This window comes from Mustela erminea, chromosome 1 (genome assembly GCF_009829155.1).
Source record: "Mustela erminea isolate mMusErm1 chromosome 1, mMusErm1.Pri, whole genome shotgun sequence".
Taxonomy (NCBI): Eukaryota; Metazoa; Chordata; class Mammalia; order Carnivora; family Mustelidae; genus Mustela; species Mustela erminea.
This window is the reverse complement of record NC_045614.1, coordinates 202,410,314-202,438,134: the sequence shown is the minus strand read 5'-3', so window position 1 is coordinate 202,438,134 and position 27,821 is coordinate 202,410,314. Positions and strand designations below refer to the sequence as shown.

At 40.5% G+C, this 27,821-nt stretch overlaps 1 protein-coding gene across 7 annotated transcripts in view; it reads left to right on the top strand.

The window, feature by feature from the left end:
- The window catches only part of APP (amyloid beta precursor protein), a 263,764-nt gene that overhangs the window by 36,953 nt on the left and 198,990 nt on the right, over positions 1–27,821 (top strand). For all 7 annotated transcript variants that reach the window (XM_032353260.1, XM_032353250.1, XM_032353243.1 and 4 more), the window contains exon 2: positions 23,230–23,397. In XM_032353260.1, the coding sequence (XP_032209151.1) occupies positions 23,230–23,397 (168 nt within the window). The remainder of the gene's footprint in view (positions 1–23,229; positions 23,398–27,821) is intronic.

The following is a 27,821-nucleotide window of genomic DNA, read 5'->3' as shown; positions in this document are numbered from 1 at the left end:
CAAAAGTAGTAATTTTTTTTTTTTCCTCTTGGCTGTGTGCTTTTAGTTCAGAACTATGACATTGAGGGCTTCCGACTCGTTATTTTTATTTAGTATCACATTGTTGAATTTTGCAGATGTGAGCCTGGAATCCGGGGATGTGATTTCTGTGTTTGCCCCTGTCATCTGCCATCTCACATTTATTTCTGTACATGAAAATCTGACTTCACTTGTAATATATCTCATTGATTCAGTTTACCTGTACAGTTTAAAAGGCAAAAGACCTAGAATTTTACACCACATTGGCACCTTATGAAGTTCTTGATTTGTATTTATTTATGTATTTATTTATTTATCTTTTTATTTATTCTTGCATGTTTCTAAATGCCCATGATTTGCTTTTGAAATATTCTGGTAGGGAGCACATAGTTATGCTTGTTCTGCATGCTACATGTCCTGTAGTTATTTTACCTAGAGCCAGATCTGATGTTCTCTCTGTTATCATAAGTTCTGTGGGCACTTGGTGATACCCCCTGTCCTATTCTGCCCATTTTTTTTTTTAAGATTTTATTTATTTATTTGACAGACAAATCACAAGTAGGCAGAAAGGCAGGCAGAGAGAGAGGAAGAAGCAGGCTCCCCACTGAGCAGAGAGCCCGATGCGGGGCTCGATCCCAGGACCCTGAGATCATGACCTGAGCTGAAGGCAGAGGCTTTAACCCACTGAGCCACCCAGGCGCCCCTATTCTGCCCATTTTTAAAGAAAATATTTATTTACTTATTTTGAGAGAGAGAAAACATGAATGGGGGAAAGGTAGAAGAAGAGCGAGACTCTCCAGCTAACTCCGTGCAGAGCGTGGAGCCCAGGTGAGGGGCTCTGCGCCTTCACCCTGAGATCGTGATCTGAGCGGAAATCAAGAGTCAGATGCGTAACTGAGCCACCCGGGCTTCCCACCCTTGTTCCCTGTAAGACTACTTTTTTGGTTTTACTTATTTTGATTTACTCAAAATGACTTGGTTAAATTTTGCTTGGTTATTCATTTCAGGTATCTTAGCATGTTTTAAAAATTGTGTTCCAGATATGATAAATGTGTTATATTTGTGCTTTTTTAGAAGACTTCCATGGCCAATTATGTCTGGAAACTTGGTATATAAAAAAAGTTAAACCGACTCCATTATTATAGGATTTTCACAAGCCTCCCAGATTCACCTCGAAGGGTCCATTTCCGGAATGTGTTTGACAAGAGATCACCCCCTCCCCCTTGCCCCAGGGAATAACTGTTAACATCTCTTGGAAACCGTTTTTGAGAACACTGATTTAGAGATTAAATGAGATGTTTTTTGATACTTTGAAAAACATGTCTTAAACTCCACCAGGCCCTTCTGAGTATATGTTACTTAGTGATTAATAACAGAGGTATGAGCTTGCAACAAAAAATTTCTTACCTGAGAGTTGTTATCTATAAAGAAATACATTGAATACATTGTGGCTAAACAAATGAAAAGTTCTTACCATCTTGAAATTGGCTATAGCGCCTTCGCCCTGTTTAGAACCATTGTCATTCACTGATAGTAAACTGCCAGAGTGGACTTCATAAACCTTATAATTGACAACTTAAACCTGCGTGAATTAAAATATCTCCAATGGTTTAAAAATACTGTATCAACTTGGTGAGTCAGATCTGCCACATTAAGCTTGCAGGTTGTGGCTGGGAATGATGGCGTTGTGCAGTTACTAGTTTGTCTCTCTTAGAAACAACTTGGCAGGCAGACATCTTGCAGATAAATGAGGAAAGATGGTCTATTTCAAGTGGCATAAGACATTCTTTAAACCAGTGTGTCATATCTGGTTATGTAGTCAGCATTTTCTTTAGAGCAGAAAATCCCTCTCAGGATTCCTGAATAAAGAGCAGACATCTTTATGGGGATAGCTCTCAGGAGACTTCAAGTGCTGTGTTAGGTTAGTTCAGTCTCTCTGGATGCCTCTGGAAGCGCCCATACTGGAATCCCTTCTTTCTTCCTGCTAAATCCCAGCCGGGACCATACAATTAGCTCTCTGTAAAGCAAATGACCTGCTATCCATCTTATGTATATTATTGAATTTTAATCTCATAATAGCCTACGTGGTGAGGTGTTCTTATATCCATTTTAGAGATGAAGGAAATCAAGAGTTAGAGGTCTCTAGAGATAGAGGCAGTGTTAGATTTGATTAGGTTTATAGGTACTGACACACCACATGAAGAAGTTTCTGGAAACAATTTTTTTTTTTTTTAGTCATGCCTTTTCAAAGGACTTTTGATTAATATAACCTGTTAGCATACACACGTTATTTCTGTGGAGTTAATAAGTTATTCAGAGGGATTCCAGCAGTTTAGCCTTCTCTCCCTTTGTCTTGAGTCCTTCATTATGAAATGATTGGTTAGAGTTAGGCCAGAATTACCCATGGGCAGAAGATCTGGCTGGATTTCTTGGTCTTGGAGCCCTTGTAATGAGAACATGAGGGTGTTCTTGTCACTTTTGTGTAGAAGCTGTTACCACCCCTTTTGTGTGTTCATAGGTTGGGTGATTAACCCTCAAGACTTCTTTATTGTTAGGGTTATTGTTATAGATTGACCCATAAAAGTTAATACATTTTTTTTTATATTGTCTACATACTAAATAATACTGGGCCACTCTTGAGTGGGGGTATTTAATTCTGCATAATGCTAATGATTTGATGTTCCACATATCTTAAAAATCAACATATGTCATTTTTTGTATCCGTGGAAGGCAAGGCATATTTTATAGAACTTTTATAGTCATGCTTTTTACATTATTTCAGTTGGATTAGTTATTTCAGTCTTCTGGGAGAGAATCTGTTTAGTTCAACCACTGTTTGAGCGCCAGTATTGTTCCAGGTTTTATCCTAGGCATATAGAGATGAGTAAGACGTGACTCTTCACCCTGAGGAAGAGGCTAGGTCAGGGTTGTCAACCTAGGTGCACTACTGACATTTTGAGCCACGTAATTCTCAGTTGTGGGGGGCTGGGGGAGGCTGCCCCAGTACATGGTGGCATGTTTAGTAACACAAGCAACACCAACATTGTGGCAGTTACCTTTCCTGGGACCCTTGAGCCTCAACCTAGAAACAGTTCATGGAGCGCAGAACGAAAGGTGACTCATGATCCACTTGGGCTAAAACGCTTTCCTCAGTAGAGATCCACTGCATAGCCAAATAGCATTGGCAAGCCTAGTGCCAAGTTAAAGCAGCTTTTACTTTGAAGTAAGCTTTTACTTTTATGCCATGTTAAAACAATCTTTTACTAAAGATTGGCTGTGTTTATAAAAGAAAGAGTGCACCTTCTAAACACCTTCTAGCAAATCTAAAAATCTAAAAATCCAGAAGAATTTTACTTAAAATTCTTATTATTTAGAATTATGTGCCATGAGCTGCTGCAGTAATGTAGGAAGCCTGAATCTACATGCGTGTGTGTGTGTGTGTGTGGTCACAGCTGCGCATTTCTCTTGGTTTATTGGAACAGACTTGTTTTAAAAGTTCCGCTTACATAAACAGCCCGTGGTTAGAGTTCTTGGTAAAACTTAAATCTTTGCAACACAGTATAATTCTTCTCTTCGTCAAGGATGGGATATGGTCTGTATTGCATGGTTTTTCTCTATTTTAGGGCTTATCCCTCTGTGCAAGTGTCAGGAAGATTTCCCAGTGGCTCAGAAATGAGTTAGTGATGCAAAATTCTAGATCATTCTTTCCCCAGGTTACGTACACACAGTAACAGCAGCCCTGCACAGCTCCTTTAAACATCTGGTAGTTTTGAAAATTAAAATAATGTCCCATCACTCAAGGTGATGAAAGGCAGGTGGATTGATCACCCATCGTGATACGAGAACTCCTCGTGTGATGTGTGGCACATGGAGGTGGTCGCAGAATGGGGATGTATGCAGGGAAATCTGGGGAGCGGTGACCAGAGTGACTCTCTCTTTCCTTCTTCCATCGCACTGGGATGAACTCGAAATCTCTCTCAGGATGTGTCCTGACACTTACTGCTGTCATCTGGGCAGGTCCTGGAGATTCCTCCGCTGCCACCGGCACTCCGTGGGGTCCCATCTCTCTGCCTCTGCTTCCATTTTCTGCCTTTGCTGCCTGTTTTTGTCCTGCTGCTTAAACTCATGCTGTGTCCTTAGCCATGCACCTTCTCTCCTTTCCCTACTCCACGGAGGTTCCGCTTCTCCATTACGCACGGTAGGCACAGTGCCTTGGGCCTTTCATGCTCTAAGGGCCCATGAAAATGTTTCCATTGTAATTTCTTTTAAAATCAGAAGGAAAAAAAAAAAAGACGGTTATAATGACTCTATGTTAATGAATCTCACCTGAATTACGGTCCCCTTTATACCACCACAGCCTTAAAATAGCAGTTTTAAATGTTTTAAGAGAGAAAGGGGTCTACAAAGGAAGGTCATGTGCCCCTGTGCTCCCCTCATACACAGATGGGTTGCTGCTCTCTGTGGAAGGTGGCAGTTAGCTCCCCTTGGCTATAGACATTATTGCAAATTCAAGGTCATTTGTACCTAACCCTATCCTGCCTTTCAATTGTGCTGTCCCCACACTCATGCCGTGGACATTTTCTGCTCCTGTCTTCAGGCTGCCTGCTCTGTGCCAGCTCCCACCCATCTCTGCCTCCTCCAGATCAAACCAGCTACTTCTTTGTCACTTTAGTACCTTTTACGAGCGAGCAGGGCACCATTCTGTGTCCATGGAAGTCTGAGATGTTTGGGTCACCCCTCGGCCCCCAGGCTTGAATGTATTCTGTACCTGGGAAATGTTTGCCTTCATACAAGGCATCAAGCCAGAACTTTTCCTGAAACATAACCCAGGAATCAAACTCTGAAACCTTCTCTGTTAGAAGTGAGAAGGACAAGTGTTTGATAGCCATCAGCATGTGCTGTTCTGCTTAGCTGTTCAACAAATAGTTTCTGTCTCTTCCTTGTAATATTTTCAGGTGTATTTTTTTACACTAGCCTTCACTTTCAGTGTCAGGTTACACTGAAATCTCTGAGAATCAGCTTCATGCTGCTGAGGGCTTTCAGCTGCAGGAATGTTTCAAATAGGTGGTTGGATGCTTTATTAAAGGAGTCTGGCCGCCCTGACTGTTTGTGCAAATCTAGGAGTCTAGTGAGATAATCTGATTTTTTTAAAATGCTGCCTGAATTGCAAAATACTGCTCCTCTCAGGAATGTGTTACCAAAAGTCAGGAAATTATCGCTGAAGGTTATTGAGACATATAGATCGCAAGCCCCCTTGCCTTTTGCACCATGTTTTTGCTTTTTGGTTTTGGGGTTTTTTGGTTGCTGCTGTTGTTTTGTTTTACTAAGAGGAGCCTGAGTTCCTCAAACAAGTCTGGCTCCAGCTGCATTTGAGAGTTGGTAAAGACAGGGGTGTGGGTGCTGTATTTTCTGTGCATTAGGAAATTACTCTTCTGGTGCCCACAGTAGAAAAAAAACCCACGGGTATCTGAGTTGGAATTGGTCTTGTATCATTCCACGCCTTTGTCAATGATTACATTTTCGACATGCCGGTGATTGTTGTATTTTTCATGCTAGGCATTCCCTAATGCTTTCCATAAATGCTTATTGAGTGCTTGCAGTGGGAGAGAAGGAGGGGCAAGTACCAATGAGCAAAGAGAGTCTTCGGTCGGTAGACAGTGAAGTACGGATGGTTCAGTTTAAGATTTTGTGACGTTAGGATGGCGAGAAATGAAAATGAGATGCATTCAGTAAAAATGGTACTTTTGAATTTGGATGTTTTCCTGCGCTCACAATCTGCAGTACAGTCCTCTCTCCTGACGCTGGGTGGCGGTGGGTGGCGGTGGTTGCAGCCATAGCCCCCAGGGTGCAAAACGCAATCAGGGGGGTAAAAAACAGCTGTCACGAGGGTAAACAACCAACAGGCTGACAGCCATTCTGTTTTTCGCTTTCAGTACCCCGTTCAAGAAATTACATGAGGTATTCGACACTTTGTTATAAAATGGGCCTTCTGTTAGATGATTTTGCCCAATTGTAGGGAAGTAAGTGTGAGGGCAGCTAGGCTAAGCTGTGATGTTCAGTAGGTTAGGTGTATTAAGTGCATTTTTGACTTAAGATGTTTTCAATTAACAATGGGTTTATGGGGATGTAACTCCATTGTAAATCAAAGAAGATCTTTTTTTTTTTTTAATATTTTATTTATTTATTTGAGAGAGAAGCAGTGAGAGAGAGCATGAGCAAGAAGGTCAGAGGGAGAAGCAGACTCCCCATGGAGCTGGGAGCCCGATGTGGGACTCGATCCCAGGACTCTAGGATCATGACCTGAGCCGAAAGCAGTCGTCCAACCAACTGAGCCACCCAGGCATTCCTCAGAGAAGATCTTTAACTCATCTTGTTTGCAAAGACTGGGAATCCTTGTTCACACTACCTGACGTGTGTAGACATTATGTTTTCTTCTACTTTAGCAGATAAAACTTAGATGAGTACCTACAGGCGGTGCCGTCAGCCTCACCCTCGTTGTGGGAGCATCCCACGTGCTTTTGCCATCGTCCCTGTCCAGTTGCCTTCATTTAGATCATATCTGTGTCCCTAATAGCCTCTAAATTGAATAGTTGGTGCTATTCCCACTTAGAGATAAAGAAGCTAACATTCAGATGTTATGTCACTGAAACTGACATTACAAGTGGAAATGTAAGACCCCAAATATGGACATTTATGTTCTTTTGCTCGTGGGCTTTTGTTTCTGCAACTTTTTTTTTTTTTTTTAACATAGCCAAGAAAGTAGAAATAGTCTTCACTGTTACCTCCTTTCAGAATTTTTTTCTCCTGGTACTATAGTTTGTAATAGTCTTTATTCTGATAGGAAAGGCAATTTGAACAATTCTTATTGTGAGTCTAGAGTTCCAGAAAGGGAAAGCTTCTTTGAGAAAAGGCTTGGTGCCTTACTGAAGAAGGATAATCTGCTTCTGCTTATCAAGCAAATAGCTTGAAACTTAAACCTTGAGTACTCTTCAGTGTTAAAACCCTGGAGGAAAAGAAACAACCTTGGCTTACACTGAAAGTGATAAGTTAACAGAATACAGTTTGAACAATGAGCAGGAATGCTGTTTGAATGTTATCACAGATTCCTCACATCACATAATACTCTCTCTGAATTTCTATTATATTTGGAAAGCGGGTTTTCTCCTATACTAAAAGTCCTAGTAATAAAAACACAATAGCATGAGGGTTTGAAGCAGACAGGAAAAGTAGACAGTTGGTAAATATTATGCAACTTTGAAAGGAAATAAACCAAAGGACATAATGTAAATATCCTGTCTGCATATTAAAAAATAAGGTACTTTATATTCTCCTCCTGAAATAGTTCTACAAATATTCTAAAAATAGAAAGGTGACATTTCAAGATCATGAATTCTTTGATGCCACTTGACATAAGGATATTTGAACTCTTATCCCATATATAATGCTTATTTATAATCTTTTTCAGTCCAACACACTGTAGGTGGTTTCTTACCTATGTGTAAATATGAAAGTGTATGTATACGGGTGTCTGTAGGAAGTGGTATGAACAGAAGTAAACGGTAATATCTGAACTCCTTTATCTCCATTAACGTTCATGGAGCAAATTCTTTTAGTCCCTCTTCTTTCCTGCTTGCCTGGTCTCCTTACTTAATGTGACCTGCTTCAACGATTTTTCAGAAATCTTTTCATAAAATTTGTTAATTATCATTCTTCCATTTCTGATCTTCACCGTTCATTGAAAACAGTCTACTATTGGCAAGGGCCAGTTGGTACCATTTTATAAGACACAAGCTCAACCCATGCTAAAACATACAAATCCGGTAAATTTGGCAATTTTACTGGCAGGCCAGCTGAGACTGTTCAGAGCGGCTCTACCTCAAGCTAGTAGGAAATCAGATGGAAATGACTTCCTAGAGAGGTTAGCAGGGGCTCTGAGGTTGATGTGTGCACCCCTGACCCCCGGAGAGCCACTCTCAGATTTTAATGTACATTGAAGGGACAGTATTCTATCTTGACTTACCAGCAAAATGCACATTTTTCTAAGGGTCTGTAACCTGGTAAGTATTTTCATACCGTTTTAGCACTAGAAATTGTAAAGACATTAAAGGATATGGATAATCTGTAATGTACCAGACCCAGATGTGTATACTGGCTCCCTCACGCAGGACAGCCCAAGCCTAGGGATCCCATTACCCTCCTCTCCCTGGTTTAGCCTTGTTGGTGTCTCTGCCTCTGTTTGGTTCATAGTGGCCTGAAGCCTAAACCTTGGTGGAAGCTGTGAAGGAAAGTAGGGACGAATTTCTGGGCTGACAGAGGTTAGAGGACAGTCCCAAGTTGTATGGGTAACTCGAGGATGCAGATGTGTGGCTGTGGCCCTCCTGTCCATATTCTAATTAAAGGATAAACTGACTCCATTTGTAAACTCACTACCTCTTCTGGAAGCTTGTTTTCCATTTTACCCTCCCAGCTGCAGTTTCAAAACTTTGTTCTCTTCTCCCCGTCTAAGGATCCTTGGGGACTGTTTCATCTATGTGGGGCATTATGAGTGGGTCAGGATAGCAGTGATAAAAGGAAAAAAAATAGAAAAGGCAACACTAAACTTTTAAAATGCTCTTATTTGTACCTTAAGCATGTTAGCATATAAGCCCTCTGCTCTAGAATACTGTGGTGCTACAGATAAAGTCCATTTTAAAGCTGTGTCATTAGATTAGTGATGACTATGATATATATGTTTTAAAAGATTTTCTTTATTTTTGGAGACAGAGCAAGGGGAGGGAGGGGCGGAGGGAGAGGCAGAGAGAGACTCTCAAGCAGACTCTGCATTGAGCTTAGAGCCCGATGAAGAGCTTGATCCCACAACCCTGGGATCATGACCTGAGCCGAAATCTAGAGTCAGATGCCCAACCGACTGAGCCACCCAGGTGCCCTGTGAGGAATATGCTACTGAATAAAAGGTAAAGATAAGTGCATCTGCCAGGTAATGAGTGAGATATCTCAAATATCAGGTCAACATCAGAGCCTCGTATTAAAAAGAGAAATGACCCCAAAACAATCCTAACAATTCAGCTTGCAAATTATGTGGGGGGCAGTATGTTCCAGAACAATGAGATAAATTCTGTCTAGAGCTCATAAATACACTCTTTACTTGGCTCTGTCTGTGTGCTAAACCCAGGTGATATGGAGGCTTTACCTTCAGAAATCATTTGGTGTCATGTGGGAGAAATCTGGTAGGATCTCAACGTGAGGTATCACATGACAGAAGTACTGGTCCCAGCATTCCAGAACTCTGTATCCCGTTTTCTCACCCCACCCTCTTCGGCACACACCTCTACCTCCTGCGGAGGGCTGAGCCGGGCTACATGTGGCCAGCGGCCTCACTGCTTGTGTTCAGCAAGCACATGCTGCTCTGGGGGATATGATCTTAGCATGAGTATTTTGTGGTCAGTTTGCATGTTCTTTGCTGGGAGGAGTGTAATTAGAATAAGATTTTGCATTTGCACAACCACATGTGAAATAGGAGGCAGGAGCATTGATTAATTAATAGCATTAGACTGTTTTCATTAAAATTTTTCCTTTTAAAAACATACTGAGTGAAAACAAAATACATTTAACTCAATTAAAAAACCTGCCCATTTAAACGGATTGTCATTTACAGAGATCTAAAGAAAAAGAAAGGAAAATGTAGAAGCCCACAGAATCAGTCAGATTTAAAGATAGCAGCAGGTGATTGCCATCATCTTAAAAGCTTAAAAGGGCCTGTGTTTGGAGCATCGTCTTATCCATCCCCAGTCAGATCTTTGTTTCTCAGCTCTAAGAGATAAAACCAAGAGCCTGTGGCTCTTATGCCACAGTTGAGCCATTGTTTTATCTGATTCTCTACCTCCTATCAAATATTTATCAGGTTTCTCATAAATGTGCTGGTCTGTGCCAGCTAAACTAATTGAAGAACTCACTTCCAAGAGATGATAAGAAAGACGGAAAAGAAACGATGGGAGTGCAGTAAGATTGGTGGGAGACAAATGGCTAATATGTTGACAAGGACATTTATTACCGCATTTTAAATTCTGTATTGCCTTTGTCTGACATGTTTTAGGGGAGCACTGTCTATTAGAAGTATAACGTAAGTCACATGCTTAGTTAAAAATTTTCTAGGAGCCACATTTTTTAAAAAGTACAGAAACAAATAAAATCTTTAAAATAAAAAGTACAGAAACAATTGGAATTTATTTTAATATATTTTAAGTTTAACCCACTTACCACTCAGCGTATAAAAATTTTGAAGTATCTTACAATATAATTGCTAAGTCATCAAAATCTCAACTGGGACACTAAATTTTCATCAGAAAATTTTTTCTAAGAGCTCATAAAATGTACAGCCAGAAAGTGGCTCTGCTTATTCAAATTGTAAACTTGCTTAAACATTTTTCAGTAATCGGACTTTATAAATTTACATTTACATTAATAACAGTGAAATCAAATAAAAATTCAGTTCCTCAGTTCAAACAGCTAGTGTTCGCCCTTAATTGTACAGGTTCAGGGTACTCGACAGTGTAGTCCTTTTCTTGAGAACTATGTTAAGAATGCCAGTGACAGACGGGAGCAAAGGTGTTTTAGGTGGAGAGCAGTAGGCCCATAGGCTAACAATAGAAAAGACAGTAGTAGAGCAAATTTTAGGAGAGACCAGTGTTGCTGGTGTGAGGTGGAAATCCAGGTTTTGAGGGGGGAATGCCCAGCTGTGAGGGGTTCACACCAAATTTTATTTGAGCACAAGATCCTACTGCTTTAAACTTTTGAAAACTTTGAACCTCTTCCAACTTCCCACCCAGTTGAGCAGCCTCCTCTGCAACTCTGGTAGCTGGTTATCCATCCACTTACATGGCTCCTTGAGGAGGTGCTCACCGTCTCCATGACGGGATGGTCTTTCTCAGCAACTCTCCATCATTTTTTTTTTTTTTTTTTTTTTGCATTTAAAGGAGACTTTCCCTTGAAATTTTCCTTCAGATGTTGTTTTCTCCTTTTCATTAAAGTTGCCTGATAAAATTTTGTCTCCTTTGTCAACCCTATATTAAAACAACCAGTTATTTTATGAACATCTGGGTTTTGTGGGAATAGCAGAGGTATTGCAACTTGGGACACACAAGCTTTGGCAAACCAAAGGAGATCAAAAGACAGGAGCATTACTTTTAGAGGAAAGGAGGAAGTTGGGAGAGACTGCTTTGAATACAAGTACTTTGAAGGAATGCAAGAGCTCAGAGTGGTGATGGTTTCTCATTGGCTGAGGTGTGGAATTTTCCTATTGGCTGACCTTGTTGCTGGGTGAGGAGAAATTCTGTTTCCTGCTGGAGTAGCACAATAGGCTTCTTCCTGATGGGGATGCAAGTGAAGAGTTGGGGGGGGTTAGAGCTCCCCCTTCTGGCCTTCTGACTCCGTTTTAAATGAGGTTTCCTTTATTCAGTTTCATACCCTCCAAGATAACCTTTCTTTAGTTTCTTTAGTGTTTATCTAAAAATGTGACTACAGAAACGCCTGCCTGCCTGCCTCACTCAGTAGAACGTGCAGCTCCTGATCTCAGGGTTGTAAGTTCGAGCCCCACGTTGGGCATAGAGATTACTTAAAAGTGAAAAACTCTTGGGGTACCTGGGTGGCTCAGTGGGTTAAAGCGTCTGCCTTCAGCTCAGGTCATGGTCCCAGGGACCTGGAATGGAACCCCACATCAAGCTCTGCTCAGCGGGGAGCCTGCTTCTCCCTCTCTCTCTGCCTGCCTCTCTGCCGACTTGTGATCTCTGACTGTCAAATAAATCTAAAAAAAAGAAAAACTCTTAAAAAAATGTTAATACATCTTTGAGGATGTAATTTGGCACAACAGGATTTCCCATGATCATGTGGAGCCTTGTATTTGTAAAACATAAGACTACATTGCCTTTATTATATTTTTTCCTTTTATTTTCATCTCTTAAAGCCTTTGGAAGATTTATTTTGTTTTGTTTTTTGTTTTTTGTTTTGTTTTGTTTATGGAACTGCTACCCAGCTGTGCCTTTCCTGTTCTGTCCTGCTTCAAAGAATTATTTCAGGCAAAATACAGGATATTATATATACTTTAAAAATTTCAATTTGAAAAAATTTCTACCTTCTGAAATAATTCTGAGTTCTGATTCTATTACTTAGTACTTTAGTATTTTTATCAGATACATACCTGTATTAGTTTGCCTTGCTATAGCAATGACACAAAGCTACAATCCACCCTGAAAATTCAGTGGCTTAAAATAATAACCGATTATGGTAGTTCCCAGGCCTCTGGATTCACTGATCTTGCCTGAGGTTGGCCAGATTTGATAATAAAACTTCAGAAACTGAACACCTGTGGAATTGTTCCTGTGTCTAAAATGGAGAGGAGTAAAAAATAAATAAATAAATAAATAAATAAATAAATAAATAAAATGGAGAGGAGTAATGGAATTTGAATTTTTCTGGGTTGCTTTGTGTACTGAATGCTAATCTGTCCTGGCTGTCAGAACTTGCAGAAATTACACAGGAAAATTGTTCATTTGTTATTATCAAATTCTTCACAGTGGATGCCATTCAAACCAGCATTTCTGGGGCGCCTGGGTGGCTCAGTGGGTTAAGCCTCTGTCTTCGGCTCAGGTCATGATCTCAGGGTCCTGCTCGCATCAGGCTCTCTGGTCAGCAGGGAACCTGCTTCTCCCTCTTCTCTGCCTGCCTCTCTGCCTACTTGTGATCTCTCTCTCTGTCAAGTAAATGAATAAAATCTTAAAAAAAACACAAAAACCCAGGATTTCTGGGAAACCCAATTTCTAGGTTCTCCAGCTTGTTAGCAATATGACTTAAATGCATTAACTCTAGAATGAGATTTTAACAGAACACCTTCATTTGAAATTTGCTTGCTCTTTACCAGTACACCCCCATGTGTATGCACGCGTGTTTATTACATTACTAACTACCTGTATGGTATGTTTATAGAGAGAGAGAGATGCAGATATCCCTGAAAATACAGATTAAGTAAGGTGTAAGGGTTAATGAACATGGGTTGACAGTTGGAATGTTGGTGATTCTAGACCCCTGCTTTGCAGATTCAATTCGCTACTTCTAATTTAAGGAAAGAACAAATATAGGAGAAAGTTTTCATTTGCATTTCAGGGGAGATTTCTTAAAGAGAAAGCCACCAAACTTTACTAGGTTGTTAACCTCTAGTGATTGATTCATTGATTGATTGATTTTTAGTTTTTTTAATTTAAATTCAGTTAGCCAACACATAGTACATCCTTAGTTTTTGATGTAATGTTCAATGATTCACTAGTTGTACATAACACCCAGTGAACATCTAGTGATTTAAGTTTAAGAAATGCATATTAAACATTTCAACTATAGGTCTGCTTCCCCTTTTATTTACTTCCTCTAAAAATAATATTTCACTTTACTTATTTTTTAAAGATCTTATTTATTTATTTATTTATTTACCTGCCAGAGAGAGAGGAGAGAGTACAAGCAGGGGAAAGTGGCAGGCAGAGACAGAAGCAGGCTCCCTGCTGAGCAAGGAGCCTGGTGTGGACTCCATCCATCCTAGGACCCTGTGATCATAACCTGAGCCGAAGACAGTCAACCGACTGAACCACCTAGGCGTCCCTAAAAATAGTATTTTATAAAGCCAGAAACAAAGAACTGCAAAATATTATGACCATAGTGGGAAGAAGTTATTTGAAAATAATATTCAAGACTGAAGAATAAAAAAGGTTAAGAACTAAGAGAAGGAATACCGGCTGGCTCAGTAAGAAAAAAGCAAGCATAGGTTTTAGAGTAACAGCTGTGATTAGAGTCCTAGGCAGATTTTGAATCTTTCTGATTATTTAAGTAGATGAGGAAGTGACTTATCTTGTTTTTTCTCAGAATCAAATGAGATCATGAAAGGAAAGCCCTAAGTAGATGCTTTGATTTTTGCCCTTAACTTGTTTCCTATCTCCCCGTGCACAAGGTCGAGGCTGATGAGCTAGCAATGCTGAGAGAGTCAAAATAGTTTAAAGATATGATAAAGATTTTTAGGTAAAGATTTTTAGGCATAAAGTTTAAGCACATAGTTTAGGCATATAGTTTTGCCATCTATGAGACTTTATTTTTTTCAATTCCAGTTTTAGATTTTATATCTGTTCTGGGCAGTGGACATCACTCTTTCTTAGGCCTGTCTAAAATTCATGCTGTAAACATTGGTAATTTAATTTTATGGGTGTTGAGGAACAAAGGTTTCTGTTGAGAGAGCTCTTGATATCCTACTGGCCACCAGCAGCAAGAATTATTTACTGGACTTGTTATGAAATGGAAGGAGTTTGGGGTCTGCTTTAGAATATTTGTCTTCCAACGATTGTATGATCTCTCTGATAAGAGGAAATGGAGATGTAACGTGGGGGGGTTGGGGAGTAGGAAAAGAATCAATGAAACAAGATGGGATTGGGAGGGAGACAAACCGTAAGTGACTCTTAATCTCACAAAACAAACTGAGGGTTGCTGGGGTTGGGGGGTCAGGAGAGGGTGGTGGGATTATGGACATTGGGGAGGGTATGTGCTATGGTGAGTGCTGTGAAGTGTGTAAACCTGGCGATTCACAGACCTGTACCCCTGGGGATAAAAATACATTATATGTTTATTAAAAAAATAAAAAAAATTTAATAAAAAAAATTAAAGCAAAAAAAAAAATAGAGTGTCTTCTGAGCAGAAAGAAAAACTTGATATTGTCAAAGGACAAAACTCAATTTAAGTTACAAGTTTGCTATCCTTCATTCAAGAGAAAACAGCCATGAACTGGGGGAGCCCAGTGCCCCACAAGCAGTGGAATAGTGTTCCCCAGGGAGTTGAGGGAAGAAGAGTTTTAAAGAGCTTGGAAAAGGCAATGCAGAAACAGGGGCATAATTGGCTGGGACGTGGGAGATTTCCTTATAAAGCTAGTAGGTCCTATTTTCTAGGGTAAGGTAAACCCGCTACAGCTCAGTTGACACATTGCGAGTGGTGACCATTAAAATTTCTTGACAGGTGTTTCCCTGAAGTGCAGGCTGATGTAGGTTTAGATTTATGCTGTGGGCCCCAGCCACTGGTGTGGTCTCCGTTTTCCGGGTCCCCATACAAGCATTCACTTGGTCGATACCAGCAGAGACCATGTATTCAAGGAGGGCGAACTTGTCATTTGAGCCAAGTCAACAGTGCTCAAAAAGAACGTCTGATTTCAAGGAGTGAAATGTATGGATTAGTTCTCAAAAGGAATCTTTTCTCTTTGCTCACTCTTGTGGCAAATCTCGGGGCACTTTAGCCTAAAACTCAAGATCTGAAATAAGTGTGCCCCAAGTAGCAGATGTAATGAAGAAGGCCAGCCCTCCACACGGATAAATTGAAACTGTGTACAATTTCTATAATCGCATTTCTGTATGCTTTGACTAGCCTCTCCGTTCTTTTCTCTGTAAATACACGCATCCACACACGGATGGCAAAACCTAGGGAAATCGCAGTTTTCTGTTTTGATAGTCATCTGGTCATGTATACAAAACCATTAATGGCGTAGGTCCACTTCCCACCTCTACCTCTTCTTAATATTGTGGCCTTGGACGAATCCTTACCAGAGCCTCTTCCTTCTCCTTAGAGTTGGAATGGATGTTTTACCGATTCTTCCATTCTGGGATTCTAATTTTAATTTGTTGCCCTGTTCTAGATACAAAATGGGCAATTGCAGATGTTATGGTTCTGCTCGTGATATTTGGGGGAGGGGAGAAAGATGTTAAGGGAAACCTTACAGTCAGTCAGTCTTTTTCTTTGGAGAAAGAAAATTTATGTTAAGCGTTAATGTACTGCAGTTTCCCCTTGAAAGGGGTTCACTCTCAGATCTTCTAGATTGTGAGTTTAGAGAACAATTACACTGAAATTGGAAAACCCAAATGTCTTAAAAGTAAATTTAAAAGGTTTTAGTGGGGTACATTTGAGTTATGCCCAAGTAAAAGGTATTTATGTGAGAAAATCTTGAGTGTGATAGAAATAATACCAGGTGTGCTTTTAAAAAGATACCATGTAAGATAAGAATCTGGCCCCACCCCGGGAATTGTGAACTGATTAAATAATACCATATACTCTACCGTATGAGGCGAGCTATTCAGACCAGTGAGAAGCCCGTTTAAATGCAGAAGCCAGATGGTTTTCATTAGCCACGAACCTTAAAATTACATAAATCCACGGATGCAGCTAAGCTATGGATCCTTGCCCTCTCTTTGCCAAGCGAGACTTTTCAGCCAGCAAAACAGAGCGTTCCTTGTTCCCTTTCCCTTTTAGTCAGGACTGTGTGGGAGGAATGCTGCCAAGCCTGCTCTATAAGGAATTTTGATCTCCTTGATGATAATAAAGAGAAACTTTTTTGGGAAAGGGAACACCCAGTGTGAAAAGACTGCAGGGGAACTTTTGGAGAGGCTGGTTTTGCCCTTGTAAAGTGCATCAGTTCTCGGTGTAAGTCTCAGGTTCAGCTCCACAGATGGGCTTCAATTAGGCATATATGTTTATTTTTGTTTATGTTAATTTCCCCTTAAGCCCTTGTAAAGCCTGTTTTCCAGCTAACTTGCTTTGGAAAGTCCATTTTCATTTCAGTTCTCTAGATATTATGGCCCTAAAATATTTTTCTCGCAGCAAAGGATTGTTTATAAAAGATGAACAGCATTTTTAGGTGCACTGTTTTGGTCTCTGTAGTTCAGGGCATTCTGTAATAAATAGGCTGTTGCTTTGGAGGCAATGTGTGGATGCTCCATTGTTTTAGCCACTTATTTTGTTCATTGTCACTGAACACTGTTTTCCCATGGGAAAGCATCTCTGGTCTTATGATGTCAGTGGAAAGTCATTCCATTTACAAGAATTATCTTCATTTTCACTCTTTCAGAAACACACGCACCGTGAATGGCCAGTTATGCCAGGGTTCCAATCTTTTAGGTGTTTCTGCCAAGTAACCTTACGTTACCTCACATGGCGTTAAGATGAAAGTAAAATTAAAATGTGGTGGTTACTTAAGTGGCTCTGTTTCCCATCTACTAACGTTTTACATTGCAAATTTCTGTTAAAAGGAGAAATGTTTTTGAAAAGTTAGGAATAATTCTCTTTAGGAAGACTTTGAGAGAGTACGCATTTTAATTGGCAGCAAATTTCTATCACACTCAAGATTTTACCCTAGGACCCAAAGATTTCGGTTTTAAGAGTGTCCACATTAACAGTCTTGCATCAGACCCTGCATATGATTTATTAAGCATTTCTCTAAGGCTGCATTCGGGAAAAAAGGATTTGAATAAAACTGTCAGGCCCTTGGATGATGGCTGCATATTATCTCCTGTGTGACCACCTTGACTGGTGATGGTTTCCTTCTGGCTCTGTGCCAAAGAGGGGGCTGCTTGTAGCAACCCAGGGCTTTGTTGCTTTGTTTCTAAAAACCCTTATTTGATGCAGGTGAAGATCCTTGTGGGTTTTCTTTTTTCTTTCTTTCTTTTTCTTTTTTTTTTAAGTTGACTGAGCTAGGAATGTTACTTAAAACAGAATTCTTTGCAGGTGGGCTTCAGTAAGAAGAGAAAAGCTTCTTGTTCAATTTGCATCTTCCAGCTAATTGCTGTGATCTTGTACACAGCTGGTATAGGTTTGAGAAAGAATTTCTGCCCGAGAAACGTGTTTCTGTGAATTAAGTATTAATTTATGAAGGGGCTCTTATAATGTCATATATAACAGATGTATACATACAGCCAATTTTATAATCTTTAGTGTAATAATTGGCCCTAATTATTGAGGAATCTAAGTTTGAACTATTAAGCATTTTCCACTGTCAGAAAATGGAGTGTGTTAATGATCATGATTCTCTCTAGTTAATTTTTCAGTTACTGTTAGATCTCATCTGGTGAAAAATCCAAAAGGAACTAAAACATAGATCTTCTGGTATTAACTACCCTTGTTAAAAGGAAGAGATCACAAGGCAATTAAAAATGTTTTACAGGGACACCTGGGTGGCTCAGTCGGTTAAGTGTCTCCCTTCCACTCAGGTCATGATCCCAGGGTCCTGGGATCGAGTTCCACATTGGGCTCTCTGCTTGGCGGGGAGTCTGCTTCTCCCTCTGCCCCTCATCCTGCTTGTGCTGTCTCTCTCTCTCTGTCAAACAAATAAGTAAAATCTCGGGCTTCTTGCTCGGCGGGGAGCCTGCTTCTCCCTCTGCCTCTGCCTGCCATTCTGTCTGCCTGTGTTCGCTCTCTCTCCCTCTGTTTCTCTCTGACAAATAAATAAAAAAAAAATCTTAAAAAAAAAAAAAATAAAAAATAAAAAAAAAAAATTTTTTTTTTAAGTTTGCCAATAGGGGCACCTGGTTGGCTCAGTCAGTTAAGCATCCAACTTTCTCTCTCTTTTTTCTTCTTAAATTTTATGTATTTGAAAGAGAGAGAGCATGAACAGGGGGTGGGGAAAGGGAGAAGCAGACTCCCCACTGAGGTGGGAGCCCAATATGTGACTTGATCTCAGGACCTTGGGATCATGACCTGAACAGAAGGCAGATGCTTAACCGACTGAGCCACCCAGGCAACCCATGTCCAACTCTTGATCACAGGGTCATGAGTTCAAGCCCCACACTGGGGTCCCACGATGGGTGTGGAGCCTACTTAGGAAAAAAAAAATGTTTTTCAGTAATATGATAGGGCCAGAATCAATGCATTTGAGATGTGAGAAAGATGACCACCATTTGAGTAGTGGACTTGTACAAACAGACACGCAGGTGGCATCAAAAGAACTGTAAAGTCAGGGAAAAGGGAGGATGACAGAATGCAGAATGGAAGAAAGAAAAAGAAATTAAGGTAGGAACGAAAGAAAACACTTACTCGATGTGTTTGTCAGCTGGGATGACTAGTTGTCTCAGCTTGCCAGGGAATTTCCTGGTTTCAGCGCAAGAAGTCTCACATCCTGGAAACCCCTCTGTCCCAGGCAAACTGGGATGGTTAGCCATCCTGTTGTCAAGGCAAGGGCAAGGCTTAATTTACTGCTTTGTCCCCAAAACGAGTTCAGTGCCTAGCATGTGTTGTATAGGCAAACTTACTGATAAAAGAAATGTCACTTGCTGCCATGGATTATTATGGTGGTTTCATTGGAGTTGCCGCGCTGCAGCTAGGGGTTGGAAGCGTGAGATCTCGAAGACTCTTTAAAGAAGGTGAAAGAGAAGCAACCCCCCGCCCCCCTCACCATCTTTAGGAATGTCTTCCAGTATGAAACTGAAGGATCGCGAGTTGGTAATGGGATAATCAGAGTAAGGAGAGCCACGGTATTTCATTGCCGCAGAGTCCAAGGGAAAAGTCTTCCAAGGAAGAATTCATGTGTGGCCAAGAAGTTGAAAAGCAGGGTGCCTGGGTGGCTCAGTGGGTTGAGCCGCTGCCTTCAGCTCAGGTCATGATCTCAGGGTCCTGGGATCGAGTCCCGCATCGGGCGCTCTGCTCAGCAGGGAGCCTGCTTCCTCCTCTCTCTCTCTCTGCCTACCTCTCTGCCTACTTGTGATCTCTCTCTGTCAAATAAATAAATAAAATCTTTAAAAAAAAAAAAAAAAGAAGTTGAAAAGCAGCAGGTACTGAAGAAAAAGCCTATTTGGTTTCTCCAGAGGCCAAATGTGACCTTTGAGAAAGCAATCTGAGTTGATGGGTAGAACGTAAGCCAGATGGCAGGGGACTTAAGAGGCAGGTGAGAAGGTGGTGTGAGTGAGTGTTGAAATCACCAGTTGATAAAATTTTGTTGTAAGAAGGGGGATAGGCAGACGATGGCCCCACCTGCTTTGTCAATAAAATTTTATTGTAAAAACAGCTACACCCATTTTGCCTGTTGTCTGAGGCTGCTTTTTTATTATAACAGCGGGGTAGAATAGTCACAGCAGAGACCTTGCTTACAACACGTAAAATATTTACTATCTGGCCCCTAACGAAGAAATTTGCTGACCCCCTGCTCTGGAGGATGAAAGAGAGGAGGAATCCTTTTTTGTCTCTTGTTGCATTTTTCAAGTAGAAGAGATCAAAGGCTATTTGTGGACATCTTACAGAGCTGGAGAAGGAAAGGCATGCGAGGTGTCTGTTGCTGGGTAGCAGGTCACTCCACATGCAATGGTTTCAAACGACAGCCATGTAGTATCTCAGTTTCTGTGGGTCACAAATTTGGGCGCGTCTATCCAGGTGGTTCTGACTCCAGGTTTCAGTCCTGCCACCAAGGGCTGTGGTCCTGAAGGCTTGATGTGGCTGTAGGATGTTTCCAAGCTGACTCACGTTTCTGTTGACAGGAGGCTGTGGTTCCTCATGTCGTTCTGTGGGCCTCTCCAGCCTGTATGTCTGCACAGCACAGCAGCTGGCCTCTCCGAAAACAATGGATCCCAGAGAGCAAGGAAGAAGCCGTGGTGCCTTTCATGACCTTTCCTTGGAAGTCACATAGCATTTTGGCCCTATTTTGTTTGTTGTGCAGATAGACCTTGTATGCATTATGGGATAGCATTGACAAGAGCTTAAACACCCGGAGGCCGGGGTCCTTGGAGGCCTTCTTGGAGGCTGGCTGCCTCAGGGAGGGAAACTGGCACTTAAATGTGCCTTGAAGGGAAGTTATGGAATGAAGGGCATTTCACGAAACTGTAGTGAACAGGTCAGGGACAATCTGAGGTCAGAGACATTTTCAGCTACCAAGGGGGGAATTCATTCAATAAAATAATTACCAACTGTGGTGGGGGACCATTAGTCTTTCTGTTCACTAAGAGATAAGTTACCAAGATGCTAAGACTGGAAATCTTTGGGACAAGGAATGAATTTGAACAGAATGAAGTAATCATGGAGAATTCAGTAGTGATTTTGTTACTAGACTATAAATTCCTTGAAGACAAGGGTTCATATTTTACATTGAAATAAATAAATTTTATATTAAAAATATTTTTAGGGCACCTGGGTGGCTCAGTGGGTTAAGCCGCTGCCTTCGGCTCGGGTCATGATCTCAGGTTCCTGGGATCGAGTCCCGCATCGGGCTCTCTGCTCAGCGGGGAGTCTGCTTCCCTCTCTCTCTCTCTGCCTGCCTCTCCATCTACTTGTGATTTCTCTCTGTCAAATAAATAAATAAATAAAATCTTTAAAAAAATATATTTTTATATCCTCTATAGCATCTCATATAGGACCTTATCTATAGATATCTGATGATTATTTGACTTTCTTTCAGAGTTATTGTCCCACTACTTATTTCAATAAAATTGACAAAATTTGTATTCTGATTTTTTAGAATCAAGGCATTGAATTTCCTCCTGTTCCCTCAAAAAAGCTGTGACACTTGTTTGTGGAGCATTCTGCTTAGGCTGGTTTTTTCATCTATTAGAAAATGAGATGCCCAGGTTCTGGCTTGGAAATTGTAGGAGGTGGCAAGGGGCCCAGACTGGGGAGTCAAGGGGTCCCGACTATTTTTGTTGATTCCTGCTGATGACCTAATACTGTGGTTTCAGCTACTCTGTTACATCTGGAGATGGAGAGGCAGAATGTTGTTCAGTATACCTTTATAATATACTTAATAAGTAGAATTAGATACATAGAAAGTATTACCTGAAATACGGTTTTAGAGATTTTTCCAGGAGCTTTTGCACTTGGATCTGTGACAGGTCTCAGCTGGGTTTAGTACAAGGTTTTTTTTTTGTTTTTTGTTTTTTTTTTAACGACATAAATCTGCTGTGGTTGGACAAAATATATACGAAGCTGACTAGAATGGACAGATGTTTGATCTATTTTTACATTTCTGTGGGAAGAAATGTCAAGAAGCTATTTCTTAACTGAAATCTCAGTGCAATTTTAGTGTTTTGTTTTTTATTCCCTCCTGTGAACAATTTTTAGAAATGATACACTTTATTATAGAATCATCTAGTTCTCGATGGTATGAATGGCTTCTGGTGGAAGTTTACTCTTCTTGACATGGCTATCACCCATTTCCTCAGCGGCTGGCTTTAACAAAGGAGGAATTACTTTGCTTAATGTGTCTTTTGATTCCCTGCTTTCCAATAACGCTTTTACTCCTGTGGATTTATTCTTTTATCTCTTGTTGATTTTTTAAAATCTTTTGACACATCAGAACCCATTAAGTAAAATTTGAAAAACACTTCCAGAAAGGTAGTATCTATTCACAGAAGGGTTTGGGGAAATACAGAAAGGCAACCTTTTCAGTTCTGTCGGTGAAATGGTATACTGCCTGTAACAGTACTAGCTAGGACCTATTAAGAGCTTATTACACAGCGGGTGGACTCTGGGAAAGAGACCTTGCTGCATCCTCACAGTGTGCATGGGGAGGTGAGACTCCAGCACCTTTACCCTGTTCTTAAGAGCTGAGAGAGTGACGGGGTGCCTGGGTGGCTCAGTTGGCTAAGCAACTACCTTCTATTCAGGTCATGATCCTGGGATCAAGCCCCAAGTCAAGCTCCCTGCTCAGCGGGGAGTCTGCGTCTCCCTCTCCCACGGCCCCTCCCCCCTGCTCCTGCTCTCGTGCTTCCTGTCTCTCAAATAAATAAAGTCTTATATAGAAAAAAAAAAGCTGAGAATGATAACCAGGGAATATTCTGGGGAAAACCAGTGGAATGGCCAACATACTCAGCCACATTTGTGCATGGTAAATTCTACAGTAATTTTTATGTTTAGAAAATAATGATGTCAGTTGCTGGCTAAGAAGGTACGCTAACTCCATGCCCTCAGCTCTGGGAGGCACCGTGCAACCTTCCTCTTAGACTTGGTCATCCAGCAGGGAGTTGGCATTGTTCTTTGCGTGAGTCAGTTGGAGGCTATTATGAGAATATGGTTTCCTCCAGAGTGATTATTTTTATTTCAGAAAAACACCTTATTTTATTTTCAGAACCTTTCAGTAGGCACTGTAGAATCTGCTACGGGGGATTGCATAAACTTTTCAATGAATAAATTCTTCTCAGTATTGTTAATGCCTGTATTTCGACATTTTAAAAAAGCACAGTACTATAGGTGGTTGGAGATGTATTAGCCTACGTGACACTCAACGGAACGTGGACGGCAGAGCTAATTCCTACTTGCGGGAATTTCTGGAAGTGAAAATGAACTATTTTTGGTATTGCTGCATGCCATGTTCCTCTTTACAACCCTTCCCCAACCTCTTCCCCAGAGCTGTGGATTTGTGTAACTAACCTGAACTTATTTTTTTTTTTTTAGGTGCCCACTGATGGCAATGCCGGTCTGCTGGCAGAACCTCAGGTTGCCGTGTTCTGCGGCAAACTGAACATGCACATGAACGTGCAAAATGGAAAGTGGGAGTCCGATCCTTCAGGGACCAAAACCTGCATTGGCACCAAGGAGGATATCCTGCAGTACTGCCAGGAAGTAAGTCCCTTCGAGAGCTGGGCATTCATGTTGGGTCACATGCATATGTATTTTTTTAAATTTCACTTCTGAAGTATTGATCTTTTATCTCTTAGAGTGAAAATCTTGGTTCCTTTTTTAAATATTTTTTCCTAATTTTTTATTGTTGTACAGATAGACACAAAATCGGTCATCGTAACCAGTGTACAGTTTGGTGATACTAAACACACCTACAGTGTGCTACCATCCATCCCCAGAACTCTCATGCTCACCTCTTTTTTTTTTAATGATTTTTAAAAATTTTATTATTTTTAAAATTTAAATTCAGTTAATTAACATATAGTGTATTATTAGTTTCAGGGGTAGAGTTCAGTGATTCATCAGTCTTATACTTCACCACACCCAGTGCTCATAACATCACCTGCCCCTCTTAATGCCCATCACCCAGTCACCCCATCCCTGACCCTATCCCCTCCGGCATCCCCTACGGTTATACGATTTGTCTCTCTCTCACTGATTTTGTCTCATTCATATGCGGAATTTAAGAAACAAAACAGAGGATCATAGGGGAAGGGAGGAAAATCTTGGTTCCTCATGATTCACTAAGCTATCCTTATGTTTACTTGCTTTACCATATATAACACATATTTTTTAAAAATTATGACGTCGTGATAGAACCATCCATAAACCGAGTAAAGTTTAAGATCTCTTGGCACTTCATTAATCTTTGCATATATCCCACTATCATTTTATGGCCAAGATAATGTATTGAAAAGTTGCTAGAATTAGTTTTCCTTATTTATATTACCACTTTGATCCATTTTCTTTGCTTTTATATTCAATCTTAGTCTTTTGCTCCTTGCTAATTTTGTTTTTTGAAAATGTAAGACATTGACATTGTTAAAACTTGGAAACTCTAAAAAGGTGCACTTAGAAATCTCGCTCGCCACCTGTCCTCCATTGATCAGCATTTTCATTGTTCCTGATTTATCCTTCTAACAAAAGGGAAGGTATGGTTGGTTCTCCTTTTTTCTTATAAAAAGGTGCTGACAGGAAGCACCTTTCTGTACTTTGCTTTTTTAACTTTTATATTCTAGAAATCACACCCTCACCATTCATAAAGATCTTCATCCTTTTTGTAATTTTTCTGGCTTCCTTGCTATATTGTATAGGATATTCCTTCCTTATTAATTTAAGTTTAAAATAACTGGAGTCCAAGACATCTTATCCCACGCTTCCAGACAATTGCCTATTCTAGGATATGTGGCTCTTTGTGTTTTAAGAGCATTTAAAGGAATGAGTCTTATGCCTCTTGGCAAACTTCTTATTCTTCATATAAACAACAGATAAACTGGCAACATTGTTGTAATCTTTTATGTACTAGAAAATTTCCTTTTTAAGGTATGTATTTTTTTACATATATACACACAGGTTTTTGGTTGGTTTTTTTTTGGTGACACTCTGAAGAAGGACAGTCTCTAAGTATTAACTCTTGTGTTTTGAGAAGCAAAAAAGCATCCATATCATTACAATATATTCCATATCAAGGAATTTTTATCTTGAAGGAGCATGAACTATGATGTGAGAAGGTAATTCTTCAGATTTAAGTAAAAATCTCTAATATTTGAGTCCATTATATTTCTTATTAAAAGCATTTATTCAATAGGGATTGAAAGTGAGGTGCTTGGGTCAGTCAGTTAAGCATCTGACTCTTGATTTCAGCTCAGGTCATGATCCTCAAAGTCATGGGATCAAGTCCTACCACTAGGCTCCATGCTTGGTGGGGTGTCTGCTTGAGGATTCTTTCTCTCTCCCTCTTATTCTGTCCCTCACCCCTGAAAATAATGAATAAATCTTAAAAAAAAAAATAGGAATTGATAAGAAATTACCTTTTGTCCAGATAGGACTTTTTTTTTTTAAAGATTTTATTTATTTATTTGACAGAGAGAGATCACAAGCAGGCAGAGAGAGAGGAGGAAACAGACTCCCTGCTGAGCAGAGAGCCTGATGCCGGGCTCCATCCCAGGACCCTGAGATCATGACCTGAGCTGAAGGCAGAGGCTTAACCTGCTGAGCCCCAGACAGGACATTTCTAAAATATACATTTTGGAAATAATATTCACATTTTGTGCAAGAGTTCCTCTGGGACAGTTGTGTAGTAAGTTATGAGTTTGATAAATTGGAACTGTGTGTACATGCTTACAGGGTTTTTTGTACCACTGCACTTTTCTGAACATGCATACAGATTAATCATTCTGAATATTAAATATATATATTTTTTAAAGGATAGAACTAAATTCAGTTAATGATGCTGACCACATCATCCTTTTCTGTTGAATGGCTAATTTGATGCATGTATCTTAGTTTGCATCTCCTCCCTTAGTGCCACTTATATGAGTAATCGGATGCTTTTACATTTGTATGATGACCATATAAAAATTATTTTTCACGATCCTGAGAACAGCCCTTATTCCCACGCCACTTAGAAATCCCACTCATGTCTGGGTAGCTTCATTTCCTGTCTTAGTTTGTTGTTTGTTCTAGGGCTGAGCCACAGAGTGGTTCTTCTGGGTCCTAGACTTTGCCACATTGTTGGTAGCCATGGGACAGGAGAGTAAGCTTCTTGGTTGTTTCTCCTTTGTCTTGGCAATGCTGGTATGTCGTGCCTGCCTGTCTCAGCTCACCACCCACCAGGATTATGTGCACAGGCTAGAGTCTTCAGATGGTTTAGACAAACATCACACCACAGAAGTAAGAAAGGGCCTGGACATCAGACTGTGAGCCATTTTAAAGAATTTGTTTTTTTCCATAACAGCAGGAAGTCATTGAAAGTGTTTTTTACTTTTTTAAAGAAGGGGAAGGACTGTAGATTTGCATTTCAAAAAGTCGTCCTCCTGCTTTATCATGCTGACCGATGACCCTATCTCCAGCTTCTGTGTTCTCTGTAGGACCCTCTGTGCTGTTCTATAAGGTAGCCACAAGCCAGGTGTGGCTTTTGAGCATTTACAGTGTGGCTAGTCCAAACTAATGTGTGCTGAAAATGTAAGATAAACACTGTATTTTAAAAGTTCACATGAAAAAATAATATAATATAGCACATTAGTAATTTCATATTGAAATATTGAAATATTTTGTATATACTGATTTAAACTTCATGTTATTAAATTATAAATTCTATGTGGTTAGTATGAACTTTGCCTGTTTTTACTGTTTAATGTGGCTACCATGGAATTTATAATTACATAGGTGATAACATTGCCATTCTGTTTCTATTGGACTGTGCTGCTCTCCCCCTGCACCCCATACCGCTAGCGACTCTGGGCTGTAAGGGTCTCAGATGCCATCATCTGGCCAGTGGGAAAGGGAAGCAGACGTGAGGAGTCCCCCAAAGACCTTCCACCAGAACTTTACTGGTGATTGGGAATCAGGGAGGAAGGCTTGCTTGGGACCTTTAAACACCTCTTTCATTAAAGGATTTTAGTGTAAGGGGATAATATGAATGAATACCTTTCCAGAGCTCAGTGGTTCTCTCCCTCCCTCAAACATTATATCTCTGGGTGCTAAAGAGGCAATGATGAGTGGAACACAGAACCTGTCCCTGAAAGGGGATCTAGAGAGAGGAACAGGCTTGTAGAATACTTTCAGCGATAACAAACCCGACAATGTGGATGATGCTAATGCCAGCTTTTATTGAACATTAACAATTAACAGGGTAGCTAAGCTACCTTGCTAAGTGCTTGCTCTCCTTTTACCCTTATGGTACCTCTGGGGAAAAATCTGGGAAGGAATCTTGGCGAATTGCAGCATTTAAGGGGAACAAGTGTGAAAGAATGCCATGAGCAGAGGAGGGCAAGTGGCCGAGGCCCAGGACCAGAGGCAGCAGCTATCACATGCTGAAGGCCAAGCCGGGTTAATTTCTACATGAGGTGATGAGTGCAAGTGTGATCTAGACCGAAAGGTTGAAGCATAGTTTTTGACAATGCAAAAACTTGACTCTTGCCAAATGAACACACATCAAAGGTTTTATTCAGTTCCTTAATTAATGAAGTGACCTGGAAGATTTTAAATGGGTCAGATGTGGACTGAGGGATTTAAATACCTTTCCCAACAAGGTTCACATACAAGGCTAGGAAGAGGACCCATCCGATCTGCATTGCACGGGGCAGGACACATTGCACTGCTATCAGATTTCCACATTATCTACCCTTACAGAGCTGTCAGATAGCTCAGTCAGTAGCAAGTCAGTCAGAAGAACACACTCTGGAGTCAGATCATCTTTTCCCCCAGGGCTCTGGAAGAGGACACCTGGGAGTCACTGCTGGGGACACCCAGTAATCCCCATTTCTAAGTCAAAGGCATTGTGACTTAGATTTTGATTTGGCATATAAAAGGCCACTGTTGATCTTTAAGATAGCAATTTCAGTGGAGAGCCGGGGACAAGTTAG